This window comes from Trachemys scripta, chromosome 21, assembly GCF_013100865.1.
Source record: "Trachemys scripta elegans isolate TJP31775 chromosome 21, CAS_Tse_1.0, whole genome shotgun sequence".
Classification (NCBI taxonomy): Eukaryota; Metazoa; Chordata; order Testudines; family Emydidae; genus Trachemys; species Trachemys scripta.
This window is the reverse complement of record NC_048318.1, coordinates 130,454-149,375: the sequence shown is the minus strand read 5'-3', so window position 1 is coordinate 149,375 and position 18,922 is coordinate 130,454. Positions and strand designations below refer to the sequence as shown.

The 18,922-nt window shown below is 45.6% G+C and overlaps 1 protein-coding gene across 3 annotated transcripts in view; it reads left to right on the top strand.

The window, feature by feature from the left end:
* LOC117868503 (zinc finger protein 501-like) overlaps positions 1-14,747 on the top strand; it is a 118,084-nt gene extending 103,337 nt beyond the window's left edge. For all 3 annotated transcript variants that reach the window (XM_034754478.1, XM_034754477.1, XM_034754479.1), the window contains one exon: positions 11,234-14,747. In XM_034754478.1, coding sequence (XP_034610369.1) covers positions 11,238-12,341 — 1,104 coding nt within the window. In that variant the 5' untranslated portion in view covers positions 11,234-11,237 and the 3' untranslated portion in view covers positions 12,342-14,747. The remainder of the gene's footprint in view (positions 1-11,233) is intronic.
* Positions 14,748-18,922: the final 4,175 nt, after the last annotated feature.

Below are 18,922 nucleotides of genomic sequence, written 5' to 3'. Positions count from 1 at the left end.
GAATACTAACCCTGTCCTGCACCCACATGATGAGCAGTGTATTTCAGGACAATGTGAGTAAGCATGTGAATTCCTTTAACCAGAAAGTAATGCTGAACCTTAAATCTAGTGCAGCTGGTGGTCTGCTATGATAACTTTCTAAATGCATGGAGAATGTAGTAATCAGGTGCACCCATCTGTGGACAGGAGACAGTGTGAGGGTCTCATTCAGGAGTCCTTGAGACAAGGGAGAGGAGGAGGAGGGCAGAAAGATGATGGTGAGCTGGTATTCGTGGGGTGACATGTAGGCAGGAGGGTTGAGAGCAGAGGGGATGAAGGGGAGTGGGGTGTGGAGGACTAACATAAGAGAAAATCAGGGATGTTTAGGTACAATGTGTTTAAAAAAAAAAAAAAACAGCAGGTTGACTCAGAGGCGGGTTGAGTTTACAATAGTGACAATTATGATTAGCAACAACGATTGTTCCATTCCAGGCCAGAGAATTCTTGGTTTCCCCTTTGTAGGTCAACCTGTAATATGCATGTAATAATTCATACATTTTTCTTTTTAACTCCCATTCTGTGCTTTTTTATTTGCATGTAATAAACCCATTTCCATCCTTCATTTTCCATTCCCAATAGCAGCAGGCTGGGCCCCAACTGGTCAAAGACTAGGTAAGGAACTCTCCATTTAGGAACTGGGAATGGATGGTATTCTCCTGGAATGAGGTACATTATTTGATTCTTTCTCCCCCCCTTCCCCCCGATAGACCGTGTTCCCCAGGAAGGTCATATCAAGCATTGGCCTTTGCTTTTCTATGCATTAATTTTCCTTGTACAATATTCACCAAAATAATGGTAATAACAAGACAAACAACACAAAACACACAACACAATCTTGGTCGTGACAGTAGACCCATAGTGTTCTGGGTTGTTCTTTCACTGGTACCAGCTTGCCCACAGTATCTGAAAAACAAAATAAACATTTCCCAGCCCCTTGGAGGGGACAGATTATTGCTTAAAAATACCTTTTTCTTTTACAAATTTTTTTGTTGACTGCAGGAAAAACAGAAGAATTACCTTCATGCTTTCCTGGTTTTGTTTTATAGGCAGGTTTTTACCCTTAAAGAGAAAGGGTTCAATTATTAAATTTATGAGGTGGTGTACCTCAGTTTCCCCTTTTGTACAACAGACCAGGTTTATTTATTATTTGCAGCTCCTTTGTGCTGCCATTTATGGTCAGTTTTCTTTTTCCTTTATCAGCTAGGTGATTTGCATTTACACAGATGCTGTCTGGCTTGCTTTTGGATTCAAAGCTATTAGCAGCTCAGAGGCTCTGTCTTAAAAGGGACACAATTAATTTCCACCAGAGTTTTGATTACTTTTTACTTTTAACTTCTGCTTTTAGAACACACAGCCATTTGGAAAAGAAAACACAGCCTATTGTGGCTCCTTTTGGAGCCCTAATAGGATTTTAATTACATTGCATGCTTTGTTTGCATTTTTTACCTCGTCTACAATACACACCGCAGATGTTTTGGGAAAATGCACACCCCCTGCACAGTTCAACTCTACAACATTATATTAGCCACATTAACTTTTACAGAAGGTGTAACTGCCTTTCCTGTGCCCACAGAGTTCTCATGCACCCCCACCAAAGCGACAGTCCAATCGCCCAGAGCCAACCCAAGGCTCCGTGTTTCTAACATTGCTCCCTTGTACATTTCACCCCTGCCTTTCCTTCAGAGGTACACTGTACTCCTGCAGATTTTAGCTGCTATTTATTACTTAAAAAAATAAAAAATAAAAAAATCCAGAATTTCTCCCCATTCTTCCAGTTCTGGCTGTCCCAGCCGGGAACACATTTTCTGGTCCTTATTTAAAAAGATGATATACTTTATAAAAACGTTGAAGTACCCAAAGGGTTAAATGCGAAATACCAAAGCCACATTACACTATCTGCCCGTGTCTAGCACAAGGGTCTGTCAGTGTTGCAACTTTGAATGAGAGATTCAAATGGAATTTTAGTGGAATTGTTTTTTTTATTTAAAAAATAAAGCCAGACCAATTTATTTTAAAACTACAAACAGGATTTTATAAACCATGAGTGTTGGTTTAGGTCCTTAAAACCTTACATTCTCTCTCTCTCGCTCGCTTAACACTCCTTGCACTGCTTTTATTATTTTTATATAACTTTACCCTGTAGTCAAGTTAAGTTCCAATAGAAACCCCTTACATTCTTTTAGTGATTTTGATTAACTTGTTCAATAATCAGATAATATAGATCAGAGTATCTGGCTGCTTGCTGCCTGCAGCAGTCCATTACAGACCATTTCTGTGGGAAAAGGTCCCATTTTCCCCTCAATAGCTATAAAGGCTCCTGGGGTCAAAAATGCAGTGGTGGTGGTAGCCACCTGACCCCCTTGTATAATTTAACTACTAGGAGTCTACCCAATGTAACTGTACTGAGTTGCACATATATTTACATTTACATAACTGGGTTTTATTTTTAAACCAAAAATTTTCCTTTTATAACACCACAACTGTTACTTTTTTACATTTTCACAACCATTACCTTTTAACATTTTCACAACTCCCAACTGTTTACTTCCCTCCAAACTCTGTAGTATTAATTTCTACAAAGGCTACTTGTAACTCTTCATTTACTTTAAATTACTTACTTGTGTATTTAACTCTTTTAAGGTGGTATATTTTGCCTGTAATGACTTAGCCACCAAGTACAATCCCTGCAACACAGATGCCTTACTTCCTTTACCTTGGGATTGTTTAAAAAGGCAGTAAAACATTTGTTTTCATGGTCACCCAGGGACCTTTTACTTTAAAAATTTCAATGAAATGCAGCAGACTTCTGTCATGCTTTGTCCAAACAAACTTTCCCTAGGTATTCAAAGTACCATCCATTAAAACTTCAGAAAACCAAGTGTGGGAAAAGGGGTGGGGGGGGGGAGAGGGAGGAGGACGAGGTGGAAAGAAAGCAATTAACCCTGTGAGGTCCTTTTAAAGTACAGGCTACCAGCAGCAAATTAAGAAAAATAAGGTGGAAAAGGATATCATTAGCTCTGAGCTAAGAGTAGGGCTCCCTGGGTCGAAACAGTTGGGAACCCTCGCCCCTAGGTTCTCATCCTGCCTCTGGAAGGAGAATGGGTTTTTTTTTACCAGCTCCTGCAAACCCTGCCAGTTTTTCACTCCCCCAAGACCAAGTCTCGGCTCCAGTTTTTTTTTTAAGGTAGTTTGTTAACTCTGCTTTTGACTTTAAATCCTGTTGTGCCAAATTATTTTTAACTACCCCAACTTTGATTTAGAACTCTTCAGCAGCTCTTGCTGAAGCAGCACTAAACTTGAAAGGTTACTCACAGCCTATGAGAAGGGATGGGTGGGTAAATAGGGGCTGGGGAACAAGAATTTTACTTTAAGGCGTCTACTTGACCCTCTGGGCCAGGTTCTTTGACTTAAGATGATTAAAATAATCCATAGATTTTCAGCTAAAACCTGACAGACCCTCACAGTGGGCCTGCAAAACAGCCTTTTTCTTATCCTGGCAGTACCTGGATGTCAGGGCAGCTTCCACCCACCCCTGGATGGCTGGCCAATCCTGACAATCTCTGGGGGTGGGGGCCACAGAAGGACCCTCCCATTTCCCTACCGGTTTATTAATAAACTCCTTGGAGCACCTGGATGCCAGGGAAGGTTCCACCCACCCCTGAATGGCTGGCCAATCCTGACCGTCCCCAGAGGGAGTTGCATAAGGACCCCCTTATCTCCCCACCAGTTTATTAATAAACTTCTTAACCAGGGTTGAAGTAAAGGGCCCAATCAACTTATTCATCAAATCCATGGTGAGAAGTGGTGATCAGGCATGACTCTCCCCTGGGATCCTGTTTGTGACGCCAGATGTTAGAAGAAAAAGAGGAGGTTGTCCCAGAGGTGGATTGAGTAGATGGAATCCTTTATTGCGATACTTGTTCCCCTGGACCCAATTGTCCAGTAAGCACTAAATTAGTTACAACACACTCTTTTTGTTTGTTACTATGTACACGCCTACATCTGTTACAACACCCCAAAAACCCTTATTAAGTAATAGAAACACCCATGCTATGATTATATCCACCCCATTGACTGATTACAGCATTACGCATATTATATAAACATTTTTATCTTGAAAATACATTTATTTGCAGTGATTGTTGCTACGAATTCCCTTAATTAACAGTTCTTAGGGGAGCGAGGGAGAAAGGGGCCATGAGCCAGGACTTGTTTATGTAGCTGGGAAAAGGAGGGAGGGAAAGATAACATTCCTTTTACACAAAAGGCATTTCTCCTGCAGCTGCATCCTTATCAATCCTTACAAGCAACAGATAAGGGAAGAATCTGCAACTTATGTATTAGACAAAGAAATACTGCCTACATATGCCTTTGACCCCTAATGCCATGTTAGCACATTAGCAGCTTATTGTTATATTTAACCCTAAAATATCCCAACACAATGGAAGGAGGAGGAGCTCCCATGAGCTGGTAATGGTGTAAGCTGGGCAAATGGGAGACTGGGAATGGGGAAAAGAGGGTGGAGGGCCCAGCAGTGGTGGTGGTGTTGAAGGAGGATTGAGTAGGTGTTGTGGGTTCACTGGTAGTGGGGAACACTGCGGTTAGAGGGACAGGGAGTGTGACGGGGTTGGAGAGTGGTTGCTCTAGGAAGTAGGAGGGTCTGGTGGGGGTAGGAAGGGAAGATTTTAGGGAGCCAGAGATTGTAGTACTTCACTGAGGCTGCTTTTGCCAAAGGCCTGGTCTACACTACGAGTTTAGGTCGAATTTAGCAGTGTTAAATCGAATTAAGCCTGGACACGTCCACACGACGAAGCCCTTTTTTTTTCAACTTAAAGGGCCCTTTAAACCGGTTTCTTTACTCCACCTCCAATGAGGGGATTAGCGCTGAAATCGGCCTTTGCAGGTCAGATTTGGGGTAGTGTGGACGGAATTCGACGTTATTGGCCTCCGGGAGCTATCCCACAGTGCTTCATTGTGACCGCTCTGGACAGCACTCTCACCTCAGATGCACTGACCAGATAGACAGGAAAAACCTTGCAAACTTTTGAATTTCATTTCCTGTTTGCCCAGCGTGGAGAGCACAGGTGACCATGCAGAGCTCATCAGCACAGGTAACCATGATGGAGTCCCAGGATCGCAAAAGAGCTCCAGCATGGACAGAACGGGAGGTACGGGATCTGCTCGCCATATGGGGAGACGAATCAGTGCTAGCTGAATTCCGTAGCAGTAAACAAAATGGCAAAATATTAGAAAAAGTCTCAATGGCCATGAAGGACAGAGGCCATAACAGGGATGCACAGCAGTGCCGCGTGAAAATTAAGGAGCTAAGGCAAGCCTACCACAGAGTCAGAGAGGCAAACAGAAGGTCCGGGGCAGAGCCGCAAACATGCCGCTTCTACGCGGAGCTGCATGCCATGCTAGGGGGTGCAGCGACCACTACCCCAACCATGTGCTTTGACTCCATCAATGGAGAATCATGCAACAGGGAAGTGGGTTCGGGGTACAAGGAAGATGATGATGAAGACAGTGAAGATAGCTCACAGCAAGGAAGTGGAGAAACCGGTTTCCCAAACAGCCAGGATATGTTGATCACCCTGGACCTGGAACCAGTAACCCCCGAACTCACCCAAGGTATGCTTCCAGACCCTGAGGGCACACAAGGGACCTCTGGTGAGTGTACCTTTGTAAATATTACACATGGTTTAAAAGCAAGCGTGTTTAATGATTAATGATTAATTTGCCCTGGCAATCACAGCCAGTACAGCTACTGGAAAAGTCTGTTAACGTGTATGGGGATAGAACAGAAATCTTCCAGGGACATCTCCAGAAAGCTCTCCTTCATGTACTCCCAAAGCCTTTGCAAAAGGTTTCTGGGGAGGGCTGCCTTATCCCGTCTTCCATGGTAGGACACTTTACCATGCCAGGCCAGTAGCACGTAGTCTGGAATCATTGCATAACAAAGCATGGCAGCGTATGGTCCCGGTGTTTGCTGGCATGCAGACAACATCCATTCCTTATCTCTCTGTTATCCTCAGGAGAGTGATATCATTGACGGTCACCTGGTTGAAATGGGGTGATTTTATTAAGGGGACATTCAGAGGTGCCCATTCCTGCTCGGCTGAACAGAAATGTTCCCCGCTGTTAGCCACGGTGTGTGTGTGTGTGTGTGTGTGTGTGTGTGTGTGTGTGTGTGTGAAGTGATCATCCCAGAGAAATGGGTGTGTGTGTGTGTGGGGGGGTGGTAGTTGGGTTTGTGCTGTATGTTAACCCGGAAACCGCAGCCCCTCCTTTTACATTGCAAACCCATTTTAAATGGCCAACCCAACGGGTGCTTGGTATGGGAAATGAGGGCGCTGCTGTTTGAAACCATTCCCACATGTTATGAAGGTTAAAAAAGCCAAAAGACTGTGGCTTATCATGGCTGCCTGCAACCTGAATTCTGTTGTCTGGCACTGCGTGAGTGATCTCTCACACCAAACCGGCAGGCCCTCAATATAAGTGGAAAAATGCGCCCTTGTAACGAAAGCACATGTGCTGTGTAATGTGAACAGCAAAATTTAACGTGAAAGAGTGTACCCATTGTTCTCTAAAATGTGTCTTTTTAAACCACCTCTCCCATCTCCTTCACCAGCTGCAAATGTTTCTCCTTCGCAAAGGCTAGTGAAGATTAGAAGGAGAAAACAGAGGACTCAGGATGATATGTTCTCGGAGCTCCAGATGTCCTCCCATGTAACCACCATTCGGCACTTGCTCAGCCTATAGTTGAACAGGTCCTGACTACTGTCCAGGCTGCCTGTGTACGGCTTCATGAGCCGTGGCATTAAGGGATAGGCTGGGTCCCCAAGGACCCTCTCTCCCTACCGTTCAGCCTGGTCGCAGGTTACGTTGGACCGCTGAGTCCTGGACATAATATATCATATTTACTGCTCTTCCCATCCACAAAGCTTGTTATTCTTTCAAAGAAAACTAGGTTGGTTTGATATGATTTATCCTTGACAAATGTATGTTGACAGTTGCGTCTCACCTTATTTTCTTGACTTACAATTTGTTTGATTATTTGGTCCATCATCTTTCTGGTTACCAAAAATTAAGTTGACTGGTCTATAATTCCCTAGGCTGTCCTTGATCCCTTTTTGTAATTAGGTACTATGTTTCCCTTTTTTCAGTTCTCTGGGATATCTCCTATCCTTTATGAGTCCTCAAAGATAATCATCAATGGCTCAGGATTCTCTTACATCCAAGAATAATTAAGGAACTGGCTGATTTCATCAGGTCTTCCTGACTTGAAGACACCTTCAATGATTATCTCTAATGATTCAGAGATCTCACCTGCCAGGTCCTTAATGAGCTTACATTGCAGCAAGGAAGATTTATGTTAGATATTAAGAAAAACTTTCTACCTATAAGGATAGTTATGCTCTGGAATAGGCTTCCAAGGGAGATTGTGAATTCCCCATCATTGAAAATTTAAAAAAACAGATTGGACAAATGTCTGTGAGGGATGGTCTAGGTTTACTGGGTCCTGTCATAGTACATGGGTCTGGACTTGATGACTTCTTGAGCTCCATTCGAGCCCTACATTTCTATGGTTCTGTGCTTTTTTTTTATGCTGCTCCTTGCTCTTTGAAGGAACTTCCCATAAGCATCCATAGGCCCCGCCCCGCCCCCCCTGCTCCAGCTCACCTCCACCTCCTCCGCAAGCGAGCTGCCACATCCTGCTTCTCCCCCCTCCCTCCCAGCGCTGCAAAACAGTTGATTCGTGGGGCAGGGAGAGAGGAGGGGGAATGTGGCGCGCTGGGGGAAGAGGCGGGGCTGGGGTGGGGATTTGGGGAAGGGATCCAATAGGGATGGGGAGCAGAGTTAGGGCGGGGACTCTCGGGATGGGGTTGGAATGGGGGTGGAGTCAGGGTGGGGCCAGGGGCAGGGGGGCGCAGGCACCCGCCAGCAGGTTGGCGCCTATGTAAGCATCCCCAGACCTATCTTGTTATCATCCTTCCCATCCCTCCATACAACTCCCTTGTTCCATGAAGCCTTCAAACATATGACAACGGTTAGGGTGCTGGTGTGCTGAGACCATTATTTATCAGGGTGACAAATTTTGTCTTGTTTCCTTGTGGTCCCCCTGTCACTATTCAGATCCTGTATTCATTGGACCTGTATTCCCCCTCTGTGGTCCAGCAAGGGCACCCACTCTCAGGCTGCCCAGCCAGCCCCTCTCTTGGGTAGAAACCCACAACAGTCAGGAGGGAGAGAGATGTATATCCAGGCTGCACAGCTCCCTGCCTACCCTGTGAATTCCCCAGCAAGGCAGATCCCCTCAGCAGGCCTGCTTTGCCTTCCTTCCTGAGAGGCTACGAACAGTGTAACTACCCCTGCTTAACTTACCACACAGCCATTTCCCAGCAAACAATGATTCTCAAGTTAAAAGATTACAGAGCGAACATTTAAAAAAGAATAGTAAAACCTATATGCATGCTAATAAGCTTACCAGAGATCACCCCTGCCCCACCAAGGGCTGAGGCACTGGAACAGACCTTCAAACCCCACCAAGAGGTTGTTGGTTTTTTTTCTGGTTGCAAGCTCATAATTGTTAGCTCAGAACAAGCATACCCATGCATCTGAGAGTCACTCTTTTTTATCCAGTTTGAGCCTCTAAACTTTACTCTTGGGTGAATTCTGCAGATGTGTAGAATTCATGTGCTGTGCAGAATTTTTTTTCTCTGCAGAAAATACATTCTGCCAGAGATGTGCTGCAGTTGTACCTTTTTCCTACCTGGGTCTGGTGTGGCACCAGAACAGAGAGCAGCCGCCCTTGGCACGACTGGCTCCTGCTGCGGATAGGGAGAAGAGGCTGGGTTCCTCATAGCGCACTAACTGTGGGGCCAGGTCAGGAAGTACTGGCTATGAAGGGATGGACAGCATGGGCACATGGGGCTGCTGAGTGGTCAGACTGAGGTTCAGAAGACCTAGTGGGGAGGGACAGACTGGTGTGGGGCCTCAATGGGAGAGGGGGTTTAGGGACAGAGGGGTTGCAGGGACACATAGGAATGGAGGAGGAGGGGTAGCTGAGTGGGTGTGTAGGGACACATGGGGATGGGAGGGGGTGGCTGAGTGGGGACACAGGGCCATATGGGGAAGGGGGAGGGAGTGCAGGGACACCTAGGGTAGAGGAGAGGGTGGCTGAGTGAGATCGCAGGGCCACATGGGGATGGGGGAATAGGTGCAGGGACACATGGGGGAGTGGGGTGCCTGAGTGGGGGTTCAAAGACACATGGGGACAGAGGCAGATGTGCCTGACTGAATGAGAGAGAGAGAGACTAGGGGTCAGCTAGGGTCTGCATTGGGGAGGCTCCCTAACAATCCTCCCCATCAAAAACTGTTCTATACTTCTCCCACCCGCCCCCGCAAACCCTCCAGATTAACATCCAGACCCCTTCCCAGCAATTACTTTCCACTCCATCCTCCCCTCCATTACCCCTGATTCCCACAAGATTTTGTACTGCTTCTGGGAGTGCTGGAAATACATTTCTCTATTCTAGTTTAAATGAATTATTTCAGTTTTGTATTAATATACCTAGTAATGAATCTTTTTGTCAAAAACCATTTACTTAACCTTTTTGTGCTCTGTATTGATAGAGAAATACTTGCTGACAGGTATTTTTAAATAAATTACCAAAATAATTGAAACTGGTGTGATTAAATTGTGTTATTTTCACAAAATATAAAGAATTCTAAAATACTGTGAGCAGAATTTTTATTTTTTTGGTGCAGAATGCTCCCAGGAGTAGAACTTACATTCATGTAATAGGTGATCAGCGGGCAATGGTTTCTCCTCAGGGTGCAGCTTCCATAGCTTTGGTGTGGAGGTGAGACATTGCCTTCTCCTCCCCCCATGTATTTCCTAGGAATCTATCCCACTTAACTTTATCTAGCACATTGTTTCAAAAAGTCCTTTGGCGCTCATAACACTTTCTAGGACTTTTGTTAGCCAGGTCCCCTCCCCAGAGATGTTACAGACCATCCTACAGTATTACATACACACTCATATTTTTAATACAATAAATTCCTAGGATACTGAAAACTTAATTCAGTAAGGTTTAAGTTAATTCAGTAAGGATGGTCCAGGATATTGCAGAAAATTGTCATCTCTGTCAAACCCATGTCTGTCTGTATCCATCCTTCTCTTGTCTTATTCTTAGATTCTCATATTTTGGGGCAAAGACTTTTTTGTTCTGTGTTTGTAGAATGTCCAGCAGAATGGGATCCTTGTCCCATTTGCACTACTAGGTGTTATGATAACAGAAATCATAAATGATAATAACGGGGAGGTTGTCAGAAAATGGGGAGAGGAAGATTTTGGGCAAAGAGCTCGTGTGAGCCAGGAGTGCTGGAGGCACTAGTGGTGGGGATGCTATAGGGAGTTAGGATGCTGTGGAGGGCTGGAAGAAATGGAACTCAAGGATCTGGAAGGATTGCTGCTGGTTAGAGTAAGGGGAGCATAGGTACTGGGTAGCAGGTGCTCCAGGAAAAAGGGGTGCTAGCTATGGGAGGGAGAAATGGGACACATTTTTGGCAGGAGCTCTTGGGAATCAGGACCACAGAACAATTGAGACAGTGGGATTATGGGGTGAAAATGGCTGGGGAGCAGAGAATTTGGGAGCACTGATAACAAGGAGGGCTGTGGGCAATGGGAGGGGAGGAGAGAACACAAGGAGTGGCTGTTCCTTGGGTCCCAGGAGGCAGCGAAGGGTGAGATTAGTTAGAGAATGGTATGTGAGGAAGAGCCATTTCCCCCAGAGCTCAGAGGAAAGCGAGATCCTGAGAGGCAGCAGTACAGGTGAGTGATCATTAAACCAACTCAAATACTATCAGTTCCTGAAGGAAACAGCTGGGATTCCCAACAAAGACTTGTGAGCTGTCTGAATTCAGGATTGTCTCCAGCAGGTGTCATATGCTCAGGACAGATATTGCTCATGGCTTCCTACCCATCCTGACTAACTCATGGCAGTAGCTCCCTCCCTGAACTTCCTTCTCCCTGAGTGTTTAGATGGGAACTGGATGCAGAATTGATCCCCTACTCTCTCCTCTTTAAAGAAGAGTTTGGGGAAACTTTTTCCATCTCCAGCTGTTCTTTTGGTTTGTTCTCCCCTTTTCCATTCTGGTTTCTGAGGTTTTTCTTTCTCTGTCCCACCAGGTGAATGAGGATGGTGAATGAGACCATGGATCAGAATCCTCAGCAGGAAGATGAGGAAGTGGAACCACATGGAGTGTTACTGCAAAGATGCAAAGAGAGTGTGTCCAGGAGTTGTGAGCAGGAAAAAGCCTGTGAGAGTCAGTACTGGCCAGAGAAGCAGCAGGGAAACCAACCAATGCAGAAAACTGGTCAATCTGTTAATTATCAGGGAAATCAGAAATACAACAAGAATACCATGGCCCAGCAGGTTATCCTCAAGGGAGAGAGAAATAACACATGCACTGACTGTGGGAAAAAGTTCAGTAAGCGAGCACATCTTATTATCCATCAGAGAAGCCACACAGGGGAGAAACCCTATGAATGCTGTGAATGTGGGAAAACCTTCGCTCAGAGCTCAAACCTTACTACACATAAGAGAATCCACACAGGAGAGAAACCCTATGAATGCTGCGAGTGTGGGAAATCCTTCACTGATCACTCAACCCTTATTAGTCATCAGAGAATCCACACAGGGGAGAAACCCTATGAATGCTGTGAGTGTGGGAAATCCTTCTCTCGGAGCTTACACCTTATTCAACATCAGAGAATCCACACAGGAGAGAAACCCTATGAATGCTATGAGTGTGGGCAAACCTTCGCTCAGAGTTCACAGCTTATTAGACATCAGAGGATCCACACTGGGGAGAAACCCTATGAATGCTGTGAATGCGGGAAAACCTTCACGGGTAGTTCAAACCTTATTAGTCATCAGAGAATCCACACAGGGGAAAAACCCTATGAATGCTATGAGTGTGGGAAAACCTTCACTGATAGCTCAACCCTTATTAGCCACCAGAGAATCCACACAGGGCAGAAACCCTATGGATGCTGTGAGTGTGGGAAAACCTTCTCTTGGAGCTCAGCTCTTATTCAACATCAGAGAATCCACACAGGGGAGAAACCCTATGAATGCTGTGAGTGCAGGAAAACCTTTTCTCAGAGCTCAGCCCTTATTCAACATCAGAGAATCCACACAGGGGAGAAACCTTACGCATGTTGTGAGTGCGGGAAAACCTTTGCTCAGAGCTCAAAACTTATTAGACATCAGAGGATCCACAGAAGAGAGTGACCCCATGAATTTTATGAATATGGCAAGTTCTTATATCTGAACACAGCCTTTATTTATCATTAGAGATACTGCAAGGGAGATAGACCATACAAACCCCGTCTAGAGCTGAGAAAAGATTGTTTTCCTTTCACTAATTCCCACATAGTGAAATTTAAGGCATAATTTGCGTCCCTGTGATCTTTCAGTTCTCCCAGATGAGTTGTCTGCTTTTCCCTGCTGTAGCACATCCTCCCTTGGGGAGAACCCCAGAGTCTTTATGATCAACTGCTTTGTTCTATGTTGTGGAAGTGTGTCTCCCTCAAACAAGAATGTCTGTCAACTCCAGGTGGGGGAACCAGGAGTGACCTCAACTAGGGACATGGAGGTTTAATGTACTTGGGCCTTGATTCCACTAGGATTTAGCTAGCTTCAATTAGTGATCTTGATATAAAAACAAAGTTTTTTTCAATTAAAAAGATAGTCTATTTATAGTGGTTATGGTAATTTAGCAAATTTTGTGAAGACTTGACATAACATCCATCACTTTTCCTAGTGTAAACAAATTTGGTGCATCCCATATATACTTTTCCTCCCACTGCAAAGCAATTGTTGGTCACCACATTCCCCCACTATGGACAGATTGTCTGATTCCCAGTTGTTTTCACATTGCACTGGGTTCTGTTAAACGTTTTTGTACCATTTTTCTCATTTTAAATGTATATAAATATAACAAAGAGAAGGAGCAGGATTAGGGATAGGAAAATAAGTTTTTTCAACCTCCATGACACCTGAAGAAGAAGTGGTGAGTCGCAAGGATTCCCCCTTTCCGAATTACTCCAGCAGTGTTTTTCTCTTTGAGCCAGAATTTATGTTTTCCACTTTCTACACCTCCACCTCTCACTGTGTCTTATGATTCAGTGTTCTCAGCCCTCTGCTTGGGAATAACACTTAGATTTGATCCTAAAACATAGTGATTTAGGGCCTGAGATGAAAGTGTCACAGACCTGGAAGGGGAATTTGAATGGATCTCAAATGCAGTATAATCATTTGGAGTTCAAATCTCAGTTTCCAACTATTGGCAAAGCCTCTTCTCAGATTTTTCCTATTGAGATGGAATTGTTTGCAGATGGAGAGGTTGGTTTTTTCCCCCATTATGATGATGCTAGAAGTTTTGTAAATGATACAACTCAATAGTAACGAGTGAAGCAGGTTTCAATGGATCAAAAGAGAATGTAATGGGAGAATCTCTTGTCTTGATTCTGAGTCATCACCTTTAACTTGCTCTGGAATTTCTAGTTATATGAAACTGGATGTATCTTATACCTCTCTCTGTTGTGGGTTTTTCCTCTTTTTTGAGGGCCATTTGGTCCCATAACCAGATATTAGTTTGACTTGCCTGACTATAGCTCAGATTGATTGGGGACTTTGACAAAATGACAATTTATTCAAATAGTCTTTTCTTATTTTATTTTTGCTTTTCCCTGCCCCCTCCGTGATGAGAAGGAGAAACTTCAAGTGCAGTTCAATCAAACAGGAGAGAATACTCCAAGCTTTTGGACATGCTGCCAACTGTTTTTACATCTCCCATCTGAAATGGTGAACAACAGCACACCCCAAATTGTGCAACTAACTGAAATAACTGGATACAATCAGAGTGTTGTTCAGCTGTTTAGGTCAATATTGTCTCTCATGATTTGGGGAGAGAAGTCCACAGTAAGTGACTAGGAACTAGGCAAAAGGTACATGTGTTTGTTTCCCAAGGCAATTCTGACCCAGGCTCTTGTGACAGACTATATCCCAGTGCTCACACCCTACACACTCTTGCAGTAATTTTAGTACAAGGCATGGAGACATTACACTCCATATCCTTTATGAAAATATGCTTATGATATGGATATGACATAACTGAGATATACTTTCTGCAGATGGCTCATGGAAGATATCATTTGATAGGTTATGATTTACTGAATGTGATTATCCAATGTGTATGCATGTATCATTTCTGTATCTAAAGTTAGGAATATCAACTATGTAATAATTACAACTGGGAGTGTATTGGGAAGACACCCACCAGATGATAGGCCATCAGATTTGATGGGCCATTAGGAAGACACAACAAGACTATAAAGATACTAATCTCTCTCCTTCCTGGGATGTAGCTGTGACGGTGCTAGATCAGGTGGTCTTGTCTCCTGATACTAAACATTATCTTGGACTTCTTGTAACTTTCCACTACAAGGAGAAGGAGTGTCAAGTTTGGGAAGCAAAAGATTCCTGGTTTATGTAAATCTTAGGGAAGGGTGGGGAGGAGGGCAAACGAGATTCTCCTCCATTGCCTTCCCAAGAAGGAGGACTGCTGAAAGTACCTGGAGGAACAAAGGAACTGACCTGAAGGGAAAGGCAGGGGAGAGTCCAGACTGAGGCAGGGTTCTGGTCTGTAAGAAGAAATAATTGGGACTCTGAGCTACAGAAACTCTTCATCCTGCCTAATTCAACATTTAGGGTAAGAAATTACATTCTGTATCCTGTTTCTTTAGTGAATCAAGCTTAGTTTGTGTGTTTTGTTTTATTTGCTTAGTAATCTGCTTTGAGCTGTGTATCTCTTATACTCACTTAAAATCTATCTTTCTGTAGTTAATAAAGTGACTGTAAGAGATAGCAAACAGCTCAAAGCAGATTACCTAACAAACAAGAAACTGCAAACTAAGCCTAATATACTAGGTAGATAGGATTTGAATTAGCAAGTTCTCACCCTGACTGATGATACAAGCAGTCCACCAAGTTTCCATACACAGGTTCAAATCCCTTTAGCCTGGGACCAGCACTTCCCCCAGTTCAGTCTTTTTTCCTCAGATGTTTCCAAGAGTTCTCTTGTGGGGGGAGTGAGGCCCAGAGATTATGTCACTCCTCATTTTATGTAGTTTTTCCATATGATGGGAATCCTTTGTTTAAAGCTAAGTTCACAAGCCAGTTTGTCGAAAAATATAGGTACCAAAATGGAGCTCAGAGTCATGTGGTCTGGTCACATGCCCTTGCCTGCCTTGCTGAGTCATAGCAGACATTACTCATAGACTGGTGCCTTCTCAGGAAGGCTAAACCCTTCCATGCGCCATTGTCTTTGTTGATGAGCCATCACCACTTGTCTAGCTTCTACATTGTTGTGCCTGAAAGGCTAGTTCTGGATTTTACCCAGAGTAAGCACATTTGAAATACAGATACCTAGTCAATATTCATAACGCCAGATACAAAAATGATACATGCATACAAATAGGATAATCATATTGAGCAAATCATAACTTTTCCATAGATACCTTACATGGCATATTTTGTACAAGATGCATTATAACTATGTCTTAATCATATAATGATACCACTATGATGAATATGGGGTCCGGTGTCACAGTGGTGAAGCCTTGCAAGAGACAGGCTGTGAGCAGAAGTCAAGCTCTGCCTGCATGCAGACACTCAGAATCTGTCAAGAACAGGGATTGTATTGCAAAAACATATACATTCCTGAGAAGTGTTAGGCACAGGACATTCACACAAACACATTCCAGAAGGATGGTACCAGGACCCCCTGACCTCTCTTAAAGACACGGTCAGGATGACAGTGTGATGTATAGAGATGTTTTGATTGAACCAACATGTACAAGATAAAGAGTGGTTACTGACCATGTCAGAGGGGTAGTAACTGGCTCGTCAGAGGGGCAATATGAAACTTGTTTGTATCAGTGTACAAAATAGTCTCAGATGAAGTGTCTTTGGCCAGTCTAGGTGAAGTGGAAAGTCCCACCACTGACTGAGCTGGTCCATTGTGATGAGCATACATGTGGTAGTGGTTCCTGTAGAGTCTACAGGATACTAGGACTGTGCTTCATTAATAATAAAGTTGGCTGGGTGCTTTCACATTCACTACTAAACAGGTCTGTGGTGATGGGGCAGTTTGATTGGAACCTGATGTACAGACTATTACAGTGTGAGAGGCAGCCCAGGTTGGTGCATTTGGAGGATGCAGTGGTCCCACACTCCATGGTGCACTCCAGGGACCCTGTCACAGTCTTGTACTCCCCAGCACACTCCTGGACAATTCAAGTTCATATAAAGTCCTTCGTTTCATTAATGGAAAATTATGGGCACAAATCTGGTTATCTCCAAGGGAGTTTCCCGAACACTTCAATCCAAACACTCATCTAGATAAAACAATAAAACAAGTTTATTAACCACAGAAAGGTAGATTTTAAGTGATGACAAGTAATGAGGCATACAAGTTAGACTTATTTAAAAAGAAATAAAAGGTAAAAAATAATGCCTAACATAATAAGCTAAGTGAATTCAAAGCAAAAGGTTTCTCTCACCATATGCTTTAGCAGCCTTGCTGGCTGAAAGATTCTAGCCAGGACCCCTCCCCAAATTCAGTGGTTCCTTGTCCTTCCAGGTGTTGTTACCATGAGCAGAGAGAAAAGGGGGAATATTTTGAGTCCTCTGTCCCCATGACATTAATCTGTTTAAAATATTACCATGTAGATTAGGGGGTCTCAAACTCAAATGACTATGAGAGCCGCATGAGGACTAGTGCATTGGCTCGAGGGCCACGTCACTGACACCCATCCCTTGCTGCCCCTGGCCCTGCCCCCACTCTACCCCTTCAATGAGGCCCTGCCCCGCCCCACCTCTTCCCTGCCCCCATTCCAACCCCTTCCCCAAAGTCCTCACCCCAACTCTGCCCCCTCCCTGCCCCCAGGGGGTGCAGGAGGGATGCGGGGTGTGGTGGGGGCTCAGGGCAGGGAGTTGAGGTGTGGAGTGCAGGAGGGGTGAGAGGTGTGGCAGGGGGCCGGGGTGCAGGGTGCGGCAGGGGGCTCAGTGCACAGACTGCAGGAGCTGTGCAGGGGGCTCAGGGCAGGGAGTTAGGGTGTGGGGTGCAGGAGGTGTGAGGGGTGCGGCAGGGGGCTTAGGGCAGGGAGTGCTGGAGGCATGCAGGGGGTGACAGGGGGTGTGGGGTGCAGGAGGGGTGCAGCAGGGGGTTGGGGTGCAGGGAGGGGCACAGGGGGAGCATATTAGCACCCTCGTTTGGTATCTGGAGTCTGTTTAGAAACAAAATATTTCCCTGAAGTTATTCCAAACCCTGTATTCAGCCATAACCTTGGGAAATATGTAACAGAGCAGTGTGTTTTTTTCCCATGTAGCCAGCCCCCGACCCGGCACCAGCCCCCAGCTCTGCCCCCTTCCTGCCACTGCGACCCCATCTCACCTCCTGACCCTAGCTGGGCGTCCCAGGCCCTTCGTAGCAGGGGGATGTCCAGGAGAGTCTCCTTGCAGCCATGAGGGGGTGTCTGGTGGGTGCTGTCACCTCTGCCAGAGACCACCAAGAAACCCACTAGCTTCCTCCTCATGCTGAGAGAGGCTCCTACTTTGTGACTTGGGTGGGAGATTCCGTGATGTCACAGCCCGTGGGGGGGGAGGGGTTCAAATCAGGAGTCTGAAGTGGCAGGGCAACCTACTCCCACTCAGATTCCGCTAGGGGGCTGGGCTGGTATCTCTAGGGAGGGAGAGACAGGAAAAAAACAGCCACCACTATGGAACCCAGGAGTCCTGGCTCTCAGTCCCCTGCTCTCACTTCTAGACCCACCTCAGCTCCCAGAGCCAGTTATAGAACCCAGGGATCCTGGCACCCAGCCTCCACACACTCTGGCCACTAGACCCCCACTCCCCTTTTAGGCTCACTGCCTTGTCTATCCAACCATCCAGCCTGTCCATCCCTTTGCTGCAGGTTTTTGAGGTGTCACCTCTGCTCTGCATTCCCCCACTGCAGTTCAAGGCCTTCCCTCCCTCCAGCCACATATCCTCTCCCCCTTGTGCTGGATCATCTGCTTGGCCCCCCACCCATTCTCGGGGTGCACTGTGTGGCGTGCCTTGGGATTGTGCAACGGCCCAGCACCAGGGAATGCAGAACGGAAACCACAGGCCCCACCTCACCCCACCGTAGCTGCCCTCCAGGTGCATTGCAGCCCAGCACACTGCACCTGTGCCCACCTGCCCCACAGGGGTGAACTGCATCCCCCGCCACACTCCGCAGAGGGGAGAAGGGTCAAGCCAGTCAGGCCATTTAGGATGGGGGAATTGCCACCTCTTTTTCTCCACAGCCACTGCCTATCAGCAGGATTCCTCCTCCTCCCTCCTGTGCCTCAGTGCCACTAAATCTCCACACCTAGACAGCCAGTCCATTCACTGCACCCCAATCCCCCATGGCTAACCCTCCTGCACCTGGCTCCATAGAATTAAGTCTCACATATCTCTTGTGCACAGAGAGTCTTGGCCCCCCTCATTGGGTGACCTGAGTCTGAGAAACATAGTGTCCGTCTTCTCTAAAGAAGTACTTGGAGAGCTTTTTCTTGTGTGGCCTAATGGCTAAGGCATCTGACTTCTGGTCAGGAGATTGAGGGTTTGAGTCCCTTCGTGGTTGTGCTTGTGCCATTTTCCATTTGTGCTGAAAGTCCTGCTCCCTTCAGGTCTGGAACCTCTTCTTGGCCGCTCAGGCCAATGTTGTGGCTTTAGCTAGAGCCCCGGGAAGTAGTTGGGGTTTGGGTGTCACAAAGGCTGGGGCA